This window comes from Triturus cristatus, chromosome 4_1 (assembly GCF_964204655.1).
Source record: "Triturus cristatus chromosome 4_1, aTriCri1.1, whole genome shotgun sequence".
NCBI lineage: Eukaryota > Metazoa > Chordata > Amphibia > Caudata > Salamandridae > Triturus > Triturus cristatus.
Genome location: NC_140585.1, coordinates 263,037,334 through 263,052,998, shown reverse-complemented (window position 1 = coordinate 263,052,998; position 15,665 = coordinate 263,037,334). Strand labels below are relative to the sequence as shown.

Below are 15,665 nucleotides of genomic sequence, written 5' to 3'. Positions count from 1 at the left end.
TGTAAAGCACTCTGACACCCATGGGTCTAGCATGCGCTATATAAAACTGCAATTAATATTATTAAGCAGGAAATAACCACCATATTAGAGAGGAAGCCTTGCCTGTAATGAGCAATGGCGGCTTCTTCCCGAATGTCTCAGAGTTCTAGATAGGCTGCAAAGACCTGGTCTGAATCTCTTCATTGAGCCGTTTGCCAGAGAAGACCGGCCCATCCATTCATTTAATCAAGGTTGTATGCTCTGGAATGGGGATTTCCTGAGGATGGTAAGCCTCGGCTACTGGCAAAAGACATGTGCTGAGGAAAATTGACACAAAATGCTTACTAGCTAGGGTGCCCCCAGTGCAGGTTAGTGTTCCTCAGTAGGCCAAGTCTTTCTAAGTACAGACAACCACAGCCTGCACGCATAATCTCTTGGAGTAAAGGCCTTGTACACTCAGGCGTCTCTATTGTATTCACCATTTAAAACAGCTCTGCTCTAAGATGCCACAAATTGTGGTGAGTGCTTGATGTGATGTGAAGGCCGTACAGACAGTTGTGCATGAATCGTATTAAGGCATGACACGATGTCACCATGGTTACTGCCCATAGCCAAGGGCCTTATGATCCCTCTGTAGTGCTTCTGGTGAATGCTTAGAAGCCACAGGTTGGTGGTTGTGAAAGTGGTGGCATCATCTGATCCTCAGTGTAGGGTTAAAAGTGTTTGATGTTGTATCCCCGAGTGGCCATGAACCTCAAATCAACATTCTGACTACTCCAGTATGTTTTATATTTTCCTGCACAGGAGACTTGATTCCTTTGCCGGGTCTTCTACATGACTTTTGCTCGTTGGGAGAGTACTCAGCTCTGTTGGAGATGGGATTCACCCAAAATGGATCACCTTTAATCATGGGTGACTATTGTCCTTATGATTGTCCCAATTGCAGCTGATTGATAGCTGTCTGGTACAGTTTTATTTTACTTGTGCAATAGGTTGAAGGGGCTGCCTATTGATTTATTTATTGATTTATTACATTTATAAAGCATGCTGTCACCATACAGATATCCTGGCGCTAGACCCTCCTATCAGAACATAGCAAGCTGGAATTGCAAGGGCTAGATCAGGGATAGGTGATTAAGTGGGTAAAGGGGCAGGTCTTCAAAGCTTTCCTAAAATACAGTAGGTCAGATTGAGATCTCAAGGCGGAAGGTAAGTTATTACATAGCTGAGCCGCTCTGATCATAAAGGCTCGCCTGCCCTGTCTTGTCTTTTGAAGTTTTTCAGTGCAGGTCAGATTTGTGGATACTGAACGAAGACAACTTTTCGGGGCATATCGTATTAATCTTTTTTGTAGGGCTAGTGGTCCCTTGCCATGAAGTGCTTTGAAGATTATGCACAAGGACTCGAAGGCAAACCTCTGCTTCAAAGTTAGCCAGTGAAGTTCCTTCATGGTGGTTGATGCAGTTGATCTTCTTGGTCTGTCTAGAGCCAGTTTTGGACTCAGTACAGTCTGTTTACCAGCCAGTCCAGAACCCCTAACAGTAAGGCATTGCAGTAATCGAGCCTACTTAGTATTATGCTGCGTACAATCAGAGATTTTGCATGTGGGGGCAGCAGAGGCAGGAATTTCCTTAGTCCACGGAGTAGTGCGACCCAGGTGCCTACAAGTTTTTTTACATGACACTCCATGGATAGTTTGCTGTCAAAGGTGACGCCCAGCAGGCAAACTGTTTCTAAGTGTTTCAACTCCTCAGCATTTGTTAGTGGCCAAAAAATAGGGGGGAGCTTCATGGGAATTGTATTCGCTGGGCGGCACAAGAACTCAGTTTGTGTCCAGCCATTTAACAATGTCACTTATGCGGTTGTGGAAGGCGTTTTAAGCATCTTGCCTATTGCTTTCAATAGACAGGATCAATTGTGTGTCATTGGCATAATTGACAAGTTTGATGTTACGTTATGGGATGTGATGAGTTTTATTACTGGCGTTCTATAAATATTAAAGAGTATTTGGCTGAGTGCTGATGGTTCGATGGTTTTTGAAGTCAGAGCAGTATGATGGCAGAGAAACCACTTGGCAGCGCTCTGACAAATAGGAGCACACCCAGGTTAGTGCTATATCCCTGATTCCATTCATAGCCAGTCTCATCAGCAGCATTTTGTGGTTAACCGTATCAAAAGCGGCTGATGAATCTAGAAATATCAGATCCTCTGACTGTCCACTGTCCACCCCATCAGGAGTTTGTTCCTTGCTTGCAGCAGAGCAGACTCCGTTCCATGCCCTGTTATAAATCCAAATTGTTCCTCATCCAGTAGGTTTTGGTCTCCCAGATATTTGGACAGTTTTTTTGCTGACAAAGCAGTCTAGGATTTTTACTGGGAAGGGCAGGAGGGATATTGGCCTATAGGTACTGAGGACCAAGGGCTCCACCGAGGGCTTCTTCAGAATGGGGTAACTATGGGTTTTTTCCAAGCCCGGGGGACCAAGCCTGATTTCAGTGATTGGTTGCAGATCTGTAGTAATCGAGGAAATAGCTCATCTGCAATATCTTTCCAGACTTTGGCGCATATTTACAACTAAATGGTGCAGCCTGGTTCTGCAAGCAATTTAGCAGCGCGCTGCATCATTTAAAAAATGCAGGGATGCGCCGTATTGACAAGAATACGTCACACCCCTGTGTTTTCCTTTGCGCCAGCACTAAAAACGCTGTCTAGCATCAGGACAGGCACCCTTGATCCATGGTACAAGGGTGCCTGCATCTCATGGATGATTGTGTTTGTGGAGGAAGGGACACCTTCCTGCAAAAAGTGAGGCATAATAAAAGTATTTCTCCTTGTTGCTCCACTCTAACACCTCCTTTTCAACGGCATCTATGTTTAGCGCTGCCTCAGATTTACAGGGGCAATGTAAAAAAGCAATGGGTGTTTCATGGGTACGCCCACTGTGACACCCATTGCATGCCCCTTTGCCGCAGAAAACTGTGGTGAGGGGGCGGCATTAAGCTACGCAAAGTGGCTTAGCACCCTCGATCCATGATGCAAGGGTGCCTGCATCTCATGGATGATTGTGTTTGTGCAGGAAGGGACACCTTCCCACGCAAAAACAATCATTAATGACGTTTTGCTCCTATGTGTGCTGCAGAATGCAGAACAAATAGAAGGAGCAAAAAGCGAGGCGAAATAAAAGTATTTCTCCTCGTTGCTCCACTTTAACGGCTCCTTTTCAGCGGCATTCGTTTTTGGCGCTGCCTTAGATTTACAGATCCTTGTAAATTTGGGGCAGTGTCGAAAAGCAATGGGTGTTGCATGGGTACGCCCACAGCGACACCCATTGCATGCCCCTTTGCCGCAGAAAACGGTGTCGAGGAGGCCCATATTTACAAGGCGGCTTTAAGCTATGCAAAGTGGCTTAGCGCCACCTTATAAATATGGAGCAGGGCATTGCGCTACGGGTGCGTCGGAAAAAGTGACGCTCAGGTGGCACAATGCCCATGTAAATATTCCCCCTTGTATGGTAAGGGGCCTATTGGCCCTCTCAGGTCTATGTATTCTCTTATGACTGGGGCAGCTCCTTCTGCTTGAGCATGAGGAGTAAGTATTTGTGTAGAGTGCTATATACTCCATGCTGTTGGCCCCCCTAAGTTTATACATATTCCAAAAAAGGTCCATTGTCATGTATGACATTGTATATCTTTTGATGGAATCCATCCAAAATGTCAGGTACTCTGTTAACTCTTAAATTTTGTGATGCTGTGTGCACCAACAGTGGTGAAATGAATAAGCAGGGGATGGAAAGTGTTGCTGTTCCCTGTAGATGTCAGGAATAGGCTTCAGGATGACATATAAGCAAGAGAAGGAAGACTGCAGTGTGAAGCGAGTACTTGCCTACACTCACCGCGCTTGGCTCCACTGTCCTGAAATACTGCCATGAGAATCGGCTGCCGGAAGAGAGGAGCATTCTACTGCTGCTGAGACCAACTGCTCTTTAAAGAAGATGATCTTTTCATGCTCTTTCCATGTCACTCCAGTCAGGGAGAGAGACACTTGTTGTGCAACAGTTATGGTACACTGAAAAGGGGAAATCTCAAGAAGCCTCGAGTAACAGTGCTACTTTCAGGTCAACCTTAGGCATCCTTCCTTCCAACATACAGAGCTTAGAGGGCACTGTATAGGTCCTCCGCGGGTGAGACACCTTGACGAAAGTGTGACAATAGAGTCTCCACATTTTAAGGCTCTATGGGGAGATATACAACTAAAAAACACAATCTAACAGGAAAGTATCTTGTGATGTGGGAATCGAGACTGTAAGAAATAAAAAAAATAACATGATGCAATGCGAATTGATCATTGGTGCACAAATTGGTGTTCTGCACTAGATATAATATTATGATAGGGATCTTGAAAAATTGCTGGTCCTGAAGAAAGCCATTTGACCTTAAGTGGCACCTACGATTTGACTGAAACATGTAGACCAAGATACTGAAGTGGGAGCTCCTATCTCCATCCACATCAAACTTTGCTGTTTTTAACCTTACCAAAGGGTCCCACTAGCAAAAAAATTCAATCTAAGAAGGGATACCTGCAGGTAATTTTAAAACATTCGATCCTTTGATAATAAATCGCTCCACTATCATCCAAGCATACCAAAATACATTAGATATACTGGGTGGAAACCCTATAATGAAGCATGCCACTAGTATAACTACTGGATGAGGATTCTTTTAGAAAAAATAGGGGAACCTCCTTCTTTGGTCAGTGAGATAATGCATGATAATTTTTTTTTACAAGTTCTCCCTCTTATAATATTTGAATCCTTACATCCTCTATTGCTACCACTGCCTGTTTTTTTGTCTCAGTAATCTGTGGCTCCCTGTTGGCTGTCTCGTGCTTTCTCCTGCCTGCCACCCACTGTCAGCTGATTGTAAATTTTGTGTCATGCAGGTTGCTCAGATCCTCCTATCCCATAGGATGAGGGATAACAGTCTCAATTTCAAGGATTCAAAAACAGAAATCATTGTTATGGGTCCAAAAGATGAAAATGTTGGTACCCTGTACCTGTGAAACCTTTTGCAAATTCGTACCCATCAAAACAAATGTACAAAACTTGAGAGTGTTGTGGGACATTCACCTCAGTTTAAACACACAAGTGAGAGCAGTGGCAACAAAAAAAAACCATCCACCAAACACCTATGAAAAACCTTTCCTTTCGCCTGCCCACCAGAAAAAAAACTCCTTTATGTTGGAGGCATTGGCCAACTCAAGCCTAGACTGTTGGAATATTTTGTGCCTGAGGCTGCTGGTATTCCTACTAAATCAGAAGGTGCAAAACTCAAGTGAGCGACTGATATCTGGCCATCTTTACTCATTACCTCAAAAGTATATACTGACTCCCAGTCAAGGGCAGACTCGCATTCAAGAGCCTCTGCCACAGTTATAATGGCATCGAAGGCACAGCACTCAAAGACTGGCAAGATAAAATTGTAACATACTCCTTTAAATACAACCCATGAGCTGCACAAAAGCATCTCCTCGTCACCCCATCACCAGATGCAAACTTAAAGGTGACAGACCTTTTTCAGCAGCAGCTTCCACCCTGTGTAACAGCCTGTCTCTGGCAGTTCAGCTTGAGACTCAGGAGCTTGCCGCCCATGCCACCATATCCCAGTACATTGTCCTGTATATATTGTATATTCTCCTATATATATTGTATGTTTTAATACATGTCTTCTACATATGCCTCATCTGTACGAGGTGGAAAAACCAATAGCGATGGATGGAATGCTTGAAATAATCTCAGCAACTGGTCATGACGCGGGCCACTTTCCAGTCTATTGATTTTTGCCCACCATGCACCTTTAGATAGAGACTGGCCATGTGCCCACCATGCCACATGTAAATTGCCATTTTGGATACTAGTATGTTAACCACAGCCAAGTGAAAACTTCTTTTGTGTTCCTAGAGGAGGCTCAGGGCCTGATTAGATCTCGGCATACAGGTTACTCCGTCACAGCTGTGACGGATATCCCGTCCGCGGGAATATAAATCCCGTAGGATATAATGGGATTTATATTTTGCAGACGGGATATCCGTCACTGTTGTGACGGAATAACACGTCCGTCGAGATCTAATTTAGCCCCTTAGATGCCTACGTTGTCCCTAGAGAGGTAGTTTTTGTGGCTGGCGACAAGCATGACATGCTCACAATTAAGCAGTGAAGATAAAAATACTGAACGGCTAGCGTGTAAAGAGCGCCAAAAAGGCTTCAATGTTGATAAAATACCGAACATGAGCATGGAGGAGGCCCAACTCATCATCTGAAATGGACGCTATGAGGCAAAGCAACTATAAAAAACTATGTTTTCTAGTATTCTCCTATCACAGAATTTTAAACGTAGAGTCTGGACAATAGTGATTTAAGAAAACCAACGGTCCACACAATATCTTGCTCTGTTTCCCTGTCACCCTTCTGCCAAGCTTGCAACTTCACTTTTTTGTCCTACCCTTTCTTTTTTTCATATTCGTTACACCTCCTGAACTTTTATCACCTATTTCAATTCATTTGACTTCAGTTCAATTCCTTATTATTCTCTTGCTTCATATACATTTTTAAAGATTTCCAGATCTTTGCACTTCTGTCGCCTGGTGTCACAGTGTCAGATGTTCTGCTGTGCCTCCTGCACACTGGGGTTGTTTCCTCGGCAGAGTATGGATCTTTTGTTTGTGTTTTGCCTCTGTGAAATCACTTATCCTCCCTTAGAATCCTCCTGGTAGCAGTTCCTCACTTCTCCTTGTGAGGGATGGGGCTCATTTTATACAAGAATAAGGCTGCATTCCTGACAGGCCCCTTCCTGCTTTCAAGGTCTGTCTGCAAGTTTGGGGCTGAACGCCCTCGTGCAGACCCACCTGTGTGTTGGTCTCCTCACTGTGAGCAGATATTTTTCTATGATGTTGCTCCCATTTACCAGTGCAAAACATGTTGTGCCTGTGTCTGAGATTTTCTGTGGGTCTTACATTTATGCTCAGCTCCTTTTGATGTTATATCCAGGAGCATGCTTCAGAGATGCTTTGGAAGGGATGTCCCCAGCTCAAGTTTTCCAACTTCTCTTCCTTCCTTCTCAAAACGCGATTGTGGGTAAATTGTACAAGGTTATTCTGCACCCAATTCTGTCTTGCTTTTTTTGAGCTGGCTTGCCCTTATGTGATCAACTGAAAAAGAGCTTTCAGAAGTACTAATCAGAGAAGGGCTTACACTCTGCCCACATGTTGGTCTTCTTGAGTACTGCATTTGATTGGACAGAAATTGTGTGCTTCCACTGGGTACTTGTCTTTCACCTTTGCCTTGTGGGAAAGCTTATGATCAGTTCAGCAAGACTGAGATGGTCATGGCAGAAAGTCAGTGATCAAGACTATCGACCTGATCTGGTGATGATAAAACGTTACGTTAAAAGCAGAAGGCTTGGCATATTTATTGAGAAAAACATATGCTAACGACAATTGGAAATTAGGATAGATTGTTGTTTTATTAATGTGTGCGTGATGGTTGCTGTTTGGGAAAGCTTATACTCAAAACAATACGCTAGTAATTGGTTATAGTGACAAGCCATGATAAATGCTATCGGCCTGATTGGTTAACTGGGAAAAGTTATGCCTGTGGGCTGGGTAAGATATGTTTCTTATAAAAAGTTATGACAAAGTCATTAGGACTGACCTATATTACGAAAGCGTTTTTTTGAAGCTAAAAGGCCTGTAAGAGTGGTGGGTTGCTATCGCAGTGTGTTACAGGCTGTTGACAGGTATTTTATTACAAGAAATCTTAGGTATTGCCATGCAAGTGTTTTTGTGTTGGTCACCCCCTCTGAGAAACTTTGGGGTGGACAATTTTTGCTGTGATAATCCTAGTTTGGTCTTTTGAGAGGGGCTGTACATTGTTTTGCCAACCATCATTCTGTAATATTTGCAATTTTATAACTGAAGCGTGATGGCTGCCAGGTTATACACACTTCAGGAGGCCTTTGTTGGTTATGGTGTCAAGAGGTGCTTTAAGTGAGATGGAAAAGGTTGGTGGGAAGGGGTCTCTGAAGGGAGTATGACCCTAGAAGAGTAAAGGGGAATCTACTGCAAGGGATGTGTCCTGTGTGATTCAAGGCATGGCTTAAAACATATGAACTAAAGTCCTGTGCTTTGCACAGCTTGCCATCTGACCAGTATTTAGGTCCGTGTTAGCTTTCTGTTTTCTATTATTGATCCAGACATATCGCACATGAGCGAGATAAAAAAAGCTAGATATGTTGACTTTGCAACGCTCTCCATAGGGTGATGTGTGTTTTATTGCCATCTCCTGAGTCTTCGTTTTGTTTTCTCCCAGGATGACGGAACGGTGGAATCCTCCAGTTCGAAAACGAATGATCCCAGATGGGGAAGTAGCCGGGAAGACGTGCAGAGAAATTCCAGAAAAGACAAAACAGGGAAGCACAACACAGATGCTTCAGTAAGTGGGGTTCCTCTCAGTCATTTTGTGGGAAGGCCACATAAGACCCACCTTTCTGCTGACAACGTAGAGCCCTGTATCAATAATATAAAAATTATCCTTCTTGCATTGATCTGTAATAGGCATGTAGGGTCTTTCTCTAAATATCTATGGCAAAGCCAGCTACCTGTTAGGAACCAAGGGGCAGATTTACAAGCTCCGTACGCCACTTTTGCGTCGCCGTTGCGTCACTTTTGTAATGGAAGTTTCCAGCACACCCACAGAAAATGATGTTTGTTTTGACCTTCTATTGATGCTTTCCATTGTAAAAAAAAATGTTAATATTACAAGAACACCTATGTAAAGCTAAATGTGCCTGGCCATCCATGGGATCCACATCATACGAGGATAAAACTCACAGCCATGCTGACCACTTCTCTTTTTCGTTGCTCCAACAACCTTATAGGAGTACCCAAGTGAACAATAATATTTAGCCCTTTTCAATTATAAAGACGTCTTGAGTTTTGGTCAGTAAACATATGTTTACACCTGTTGCATTGCCTCCTCTGTAACAAATGAGAAATCAGTTGCGTCTACACAAAATGGCAGTGGTAATTGAACCTACTTTATTCCCTTACACGTTAACAAATACAATTTGTAGATAAACAATATAAAATAAGTTTGATTCAAATGTTCAACATTTGCTCCAAGTCTGGTTTGCCTTAATCTTTAAAAGTATACAATGGATCAACGAATACATATATATTTTTTTAATATTGGGCACACTATAACTGTACATAGTCCGTTTTTTAGCAGAAAATTGTACTAAGGCACAGTGAGATAAAGTAATGTGTCAGGCCTCACATAATTTGGTCGTGTGGCAAAGTAGACTTCAAATGTGCCAACTGACAACCCCTACTGCAAAGGCGGCCGTCAGTGGACACGTGGTCTGGGTGCCCAGTGAGAAAGTGGTTAGCCCAGGGTCACTCAATGGAAGGTTGGGTTAGAACTCTGGTCGCTGAGTTGCACATGCAGACGTTCAGCCACTCGCCAGTGATATCTCTGCTCAATGGATCCCTGCATGATGATCGCCTCAAGAGAAAGAGCAAGTGTTTCCACCACCCCATACAAAATTCAGTCTTTCTGCCCCTTCTGGGGGACAGATGGGGGTAATTATCCCTGATCGAGACAGAAAGCCCACTAAACACTAGGGAAAATTATAAAACAAATATAGGGGTGGGGGCATGCCCCCACCACAAAGAAATATGTTGACAGTCTTTCTGTGCCTCCCTCCCCACCCCTTCAGGGCAGACAGAAAGGTTTTCCCAATTTGGGAGGTTGCCCCAAATCTGCCTCCCCAGGGGGTAGAAAGCCCACTAGACATCGGTTATTTTGCATTTCGGGCAAAAGAAACAGGCTTGGTCGTTGGGCTCTGGCATTCCCACACCCCCACCTCAAAAGAAACAAACCAGTCTTGCTGCTCTCCACAGGGGTGGATAGGTGGTTTGCCCCCAATTCACCCCTATCAGAGGCACAAAGCCCACTAGACACCAGGGAATTCAAAATTGTGCCAATCAAATAAAAGGAGGGGGCGACTTACCCTGGCATCGAGCCACACCCTCACCCCATAAGGGGCAATAGTGTCTTTCTGCCCCCCTAGGATCAGATAGAAAGTTTCTCCCAATTGGGGAGGTTGCTCCCAATCTGCTCTGTGTGGATTTAAAAAGCCCACTAAGCACCAGGCATTTTTCATTTCGGGCAAAAGAAAGGGGCACGGGCGTTGCACCCTGGCATTGCCCACATCCCCACCCCAAAAGGGACAAACCAGTCTTCCTGCCCCCCCAACCCTCCATGGCTCCCATGGAGTAGACAGAGGGTTTTCCCCCCGTTTGCCCCTGTGAGGGGCAGAAAGCCCACTAAACACTAAGGAATTCAAAATAGCACCAACACAAGCAAAAGGAGGGGGCGGCCCCTACCCTGGTATCGAGCCATACCCCTGCCCCAGATGGGGCAATAGTGTAATTCTGCCCCCTATCCCGGAGGCAGATCAGAGGCTTGTCCCAAAGCAGGGAGGTTGCCCCAAATCTGTTCCCTGAGGGTAGAAAGCCCACTGATCACCAGTGATTTTGCATTTGGACCAAAAGAAAGGGGCGCAGGGAGTTTGCCCCCAATTTGTCCCTGGGCCTGAAAAGCCACTAAATGACAGGACTATTTTTTATATAAAATAATTTGGGGGTTTGGCCCACCCTGACATCAGACCCGTCCATGCCTCTAAAGCCCCAACAGTCTTTCTGCTTTCCTGTGGACTATAACATCCCATCCCATATGCAAGCAAGAGGACATTTGATTATTTTGGGTGTTTTTACATATAGGGCAGGAGAGTGGAGCAAAGTCCCAATATCTTTCCTCTTGCCGGGGTGATTGCCTGCACGTTTTGGGCTTCAGTGGGCCACCACCTGGAGAAAACTACCAGACCCAGACATTTTGGAAAACTAGACATCAATGGGAGTTCAGGGTGGTATGCCTTGCGTGGATGTTTTCTTATCCATAATGCTCTCCATACCTCGAACTTTGCCTAAAATCACGTATTTTCCTTTCATTTCTGTGATGTATATTTCCAGAGTACACAGAGATCCACAAAATTTCTTCTGCCCAGCATTCCCCCACTTGTCCGATAACAAATCTACCTTTCTTGTACGGGTGGGCATAGTGTCCACTACAGGAACTTGAACATTTCCTGTCAAGAAACTAACCTGATTTGTTAATGGCGGTAGCTACGTTAACTAGTCCCGGGCTCAGCCGACACATACAGATCCCAATCTAGGTACCCCTGAAAACGTTTCTGAAAACTAGGCACCCAAGTGAGTCTGGGGTGGTGTTCTTCACGTGGATCTTACCCACAATGCCCTGCAAACCTCAAACTTTGCCTAAAATCACAAATGTTCCTTGCATTTCTGTGATGGCAAATCTGAAGGAATCCACAAACTTCCTACCACCCATTGTTCCCCCACTGGTCCCAATTAAAACGCTGCCCCACTTGTGTGGCTGAGCCTAGTGACCACGACAGGAATGCATCAAACCAGGGTCAATGGAAATCCCACAGTGGAACGCCCATTGACCTTGATTTGAACCTTTCCTGTCGTGGGCACTAGGCCCAGCCACACAAGTGGGGTAGCGTTTTTATGGGGAAAAGTGGGGGAATGCTGGGTGCTAGAAATGTTGTGGATTCCTGCTGATTCTGGAAGTTTCATCACAGGAATGTCAGAAAATGCATGATTTTAGGCAATGTTTGAGGTTTGCAGGCATTGTAGGTAAGAAAACCTTGTGGGATTCACTCAAGTCACACCACCATGGAATTCCCTGGATGTCTACATTTCATAAATGTCTGTGGTTGGTAGGTTTCCATGGGTAGAGGCCCAGCATGGCCCTAAATACTGCAGCTACCCCTATTTCTGATCTCACCACGTAGCCCTTTAGGGTATTTTGTGTAGTGGTCTCTTGGCCCTACCACACAAGTGGGATACTAAGCCTACCCATACAAGTGAAGAATCATTTTATTGGTAGACTTGGAGAAATGATAGGTAGTAAGAAGTTTGTTGGTCCACACAGATTTCAGAACTTTCCATAACAGAAATATGAGAAAAATATGTTTTTTGTCTAGGTCTGATTTTGCAATGGATTCCGGGTAACAAAACTTCAGGAGAGCCACACAAGTCACCTCACCCTGGATTTCCGTAGGTGTCCAGTTTAATTTTTTTTACAGGCTTGCTACGTTTCCTTAGGTGCCAGGTGAGTTAGGGCCCAAGATCCAAAGCCACCCGCATTGAAAAAAAGTGCCATGGCCCAAAATCCAAAGCCACCCACATTGGAAAAATGGGCCAGTTTTCAGTGGAAAAATGTGGTGTCCATGTTGTGTTTTGGGCCCTTTCCTGTCGCAGGCACTAGGCCTACCTGCACAAGTAAGTTACCATTTTTATCAGGAGACTTGGAGGAGTGCTTGGTGGTACGAAATTTGTAGGTCCTGCAAATTCCATGCTATCCTCACAGAAATGTGAGGAAAATGTTTGCTTTTAGTCAAACTTTGAGGTTTGAAAGGACTTCTGGGTAAAAAAACCTCTTAGGATGGCCATGCAAGTCACTATGCCCTGGATTCCCCTAGGTGTCTTGTTTTAAAAAAAATGTACAGGTTTGCTAGGTTTCCTTAGGTGCTGGCTGAACTAGGGCCCAGAATCCACAGCTACCCACATTGCAAAAAAGGATCAGTTTCAGTGGAAAAATTTAATGTATCCATGAGACCCCTTGCTGAATTCAGAATATTGTCTACTCTGTAAAAATCTATAGCTTTCCTGGATCACCCATTGGTTTCACACTGGTTTGCACCACAAACTGGAAGTAGGTAGAAAACACACAAAAATAGGAAAAATTGGCTACCTCTTTGAAAAATGCCAACATTGTGTTAAAAAATGTGTTTTTTTGATTCGGCTCTATGTGCGCCTGAAAGATGGAAAGATGCAAACCTTTTCTTGATGCCATTTTTAGGATAAAAAGCAGACAATTTTTTATGATGTACTTTTTTCCTATTTTTCCTCCAAAACTCAAAATGTAGCTATATTTTGGCAATTTTGTTGGTCCCCTCCAGAAAATCTGTGGGGGGACCCAGCAGTTAAGGGGTTAAACAGCTGAATATAAGTTATATAGTCATGTCTGAAAAGCCTTATGAATGTTAAAGGTCTGGTGACACTCATAGATGTAAAATATTTACAACGTGCCTTTCTAAAGTATAAAAATATTCCCAAATATATGTCTATTTTTGAAAGTAAAAAATAAGCGTCTTGCTTCTTGATGTAAACAAGGCAAAAATAACTCATATTTTATTTTTTGGGAATATATATTTTCTCCATTTACAACTGATACAATTGCAGGGCCATGAACGGGTACCATTTATGAAATCATAGGCAGGTATTATTGCCAAACAATTTGATTAGCAATAGTCTTAGACATTGTGTTTCTTTTAACTTTCTGATCTTTGACCTTCCATACTTTTAGTGGATGTCATATCATGCTAATCTTTGATATGATATATTATAATGTAAGTTGGGATGTTATTGCAGGATACTTACGTTAGTGGTATTCATTTTTCATGTTTGATGTATGTGGAATATCTGCACTAAGCACAGAAACATACCAAATTACCATAAAAGGGTCACTGAATTTTGCCATTTTAGGTATTTTATCATCTAAATAAAACAGGTAAATATTCGGATAGGGGTTTTCTAAGTTGTGCTATTTTGTTTCCCAATGACATGGACCTCTTAGCTATCAAGGGGGTTCCCCTGCACAGGCTAGAGGAGTAATAAAAACAAGCATACTATTTTGTATATAATGAACAGCGTTAAAAATGAACACAAAAGGTCCAAAAATTCACAAACTGCAGTCTTGCCAACCTACCAACATTACACATTTGCTGCATACAAAAATAATTTTTGTATGTGATACGAGTCCCACCTGAATGGTGGAGGTGGTTGCATATTGAGGATGTGAAGGCACACTCATACAAGTGAGCTTAAGGAGAAACCTGCAAATGATTGGCTTATAGAGGTCACATGTGCATCAAAGAATAAGTATACATCCGTGGTAACTGCACACAAAGGTTTGTGGTAGTCTGGACAAAGAGTTCCAAAGCATGAGCCTGTCCTTGAGGGCAGCTGCATGCTGAGCCTTATGATCGCCTGGTGCCCAAAGGTATGTGGAAGACTTTTCCACCCTAAGGCTTGTGCGGTTGTGTCCCACTAGAGAACCAAGGACGAGCCAGTCCCCTGCATAGATGCACACAGAGGAGTCATGGTTGTATCTGTACCAGTGACTGTGCCTGTAGCTTGGAACATCTCACACAGGCCTGCTGAGATCTAGCTACACACAGGCAGCAAAGGCTGGCCCTGCATCCTGGAACTGACCCGCAATGATGGCAGGGAGCAAGGCTCAGCTAAACGAACCCTTCTGGTCACTCCCCTGCTCTTCTGCTTTGCTCTCACCATGAGTCCTGTGCTGACAGGTGACACTTTCTAATGGAGTGACCTCAGTTAAGCAGAAGTAACCATGTTACTGTGAGATGGTCGCATCCACCCCGGACAATATTTACATTTGTCATGCAATGGAAATTCTTCTTTTTTGCTGTTTACTGACCCTGAGGCCCTCGTTCTGAGAGGGTAGTAAATTGTGTGGCCTCTCTCAGAATTCTGTTCTTGCTAATATTAAGACTTACCCAGTGGTCTGCTTTTCAGAATCTCACTGAGAATTCGGATTCTCTTTCTGTGGGACACAAGTTCACCTTTTATTCAAGCATTTTCTTGGCTTAATTCCAGGGGTTTGGTTGTTTCTGTTGGTATTTTATTGCCAAACTCCCAGTTTGATTAGCTTGTGCTCACTATGAATGGTGTTACAACAAACAAATGATGGACGGAATGCTGACAATGCATACATTCTCCCCCAGTCAAGAGATCTGGGTTAAATCCATCGTTCTTTTGCCCACTACACCACCCCAGTTTAGACATGGCCATATGCAAATCAGTCTTGACCCTGTGCCTCATGGGAACAGTCCAGCCCGAACTGCCAAGCCATGTCTTCCCTGGACCGGAATCAAGCATCCTAGGACCGGTTTCTGGCTATCAGCCGTCATCAGCCAGGATAGCTTGACTCCAGTGGCGTAGTGAGCACGGGTCCCACGTCTGGGAATACCCATCCCACTTAGGGCGAAAAGCGTTACAACAAACAAATGATGGACGGAATGCTGACAATGCATACATTCTCCCCCAGTCAAGAGATCTGGGTTAAATCCATCGTTCTTTTGCCCACTACACCACCCCAGTTTAGACATGGCCATATGCAAATCAGTCTTGACCCTGTGCCTCATGGCTTGGCAGTTCGGGCTGGACTGTTCCCATGGGGCAAAGGGTCAAGACTGATTTGCATATGGCTGGGTTCAAACTGGAATGGCATGGTGAGCAAAAAAACGATAGGAAGGGTATGCTCAGACGTGAGTCCCTTGCTCTCCATGCCACTGGAATCAGGCTATCCTGGCTGATGAGGGCTGAAAGCCCGAAACCGGTCCTAGGATGCTTGTTTCCAGTCCAGGGAGGACCTGGCTTGGCAGTTCGGGCTGGACTGTTCCCATGGGGCACAGGGTCAAGACTGATTTGCATATGGCTGGGTTCAAACTGGAATG

At 44.2% G+C, this 15,665-nt stretch overlaps 1 protein-coding gene across 6 annotated transcripts in view; it reads left to right on the top strand.

Moving 5' to 3' along the window:
• Positions 1-15,665, top strand: part of DGKI (diacylglycerol kinase iota) — a 1,070,690-nt gene that overhangs the window by 874,676 nt on the left and 180,349 nt on the right. For all 6 annotated transcript variants that reach the window (XM_085652009.1, XM_085652006.1, XM_085652004.1 and 3 more), the window contains one exon: positions 8,342-8,464. In XM_085652009.1, the coding sequence (XP_085508135.1) occupies positions 8,342-8,464 (123 nt within the window). The remainder of the gene's footprint in view (positions 1-8,341; positions 8,465-15,665) is intronic.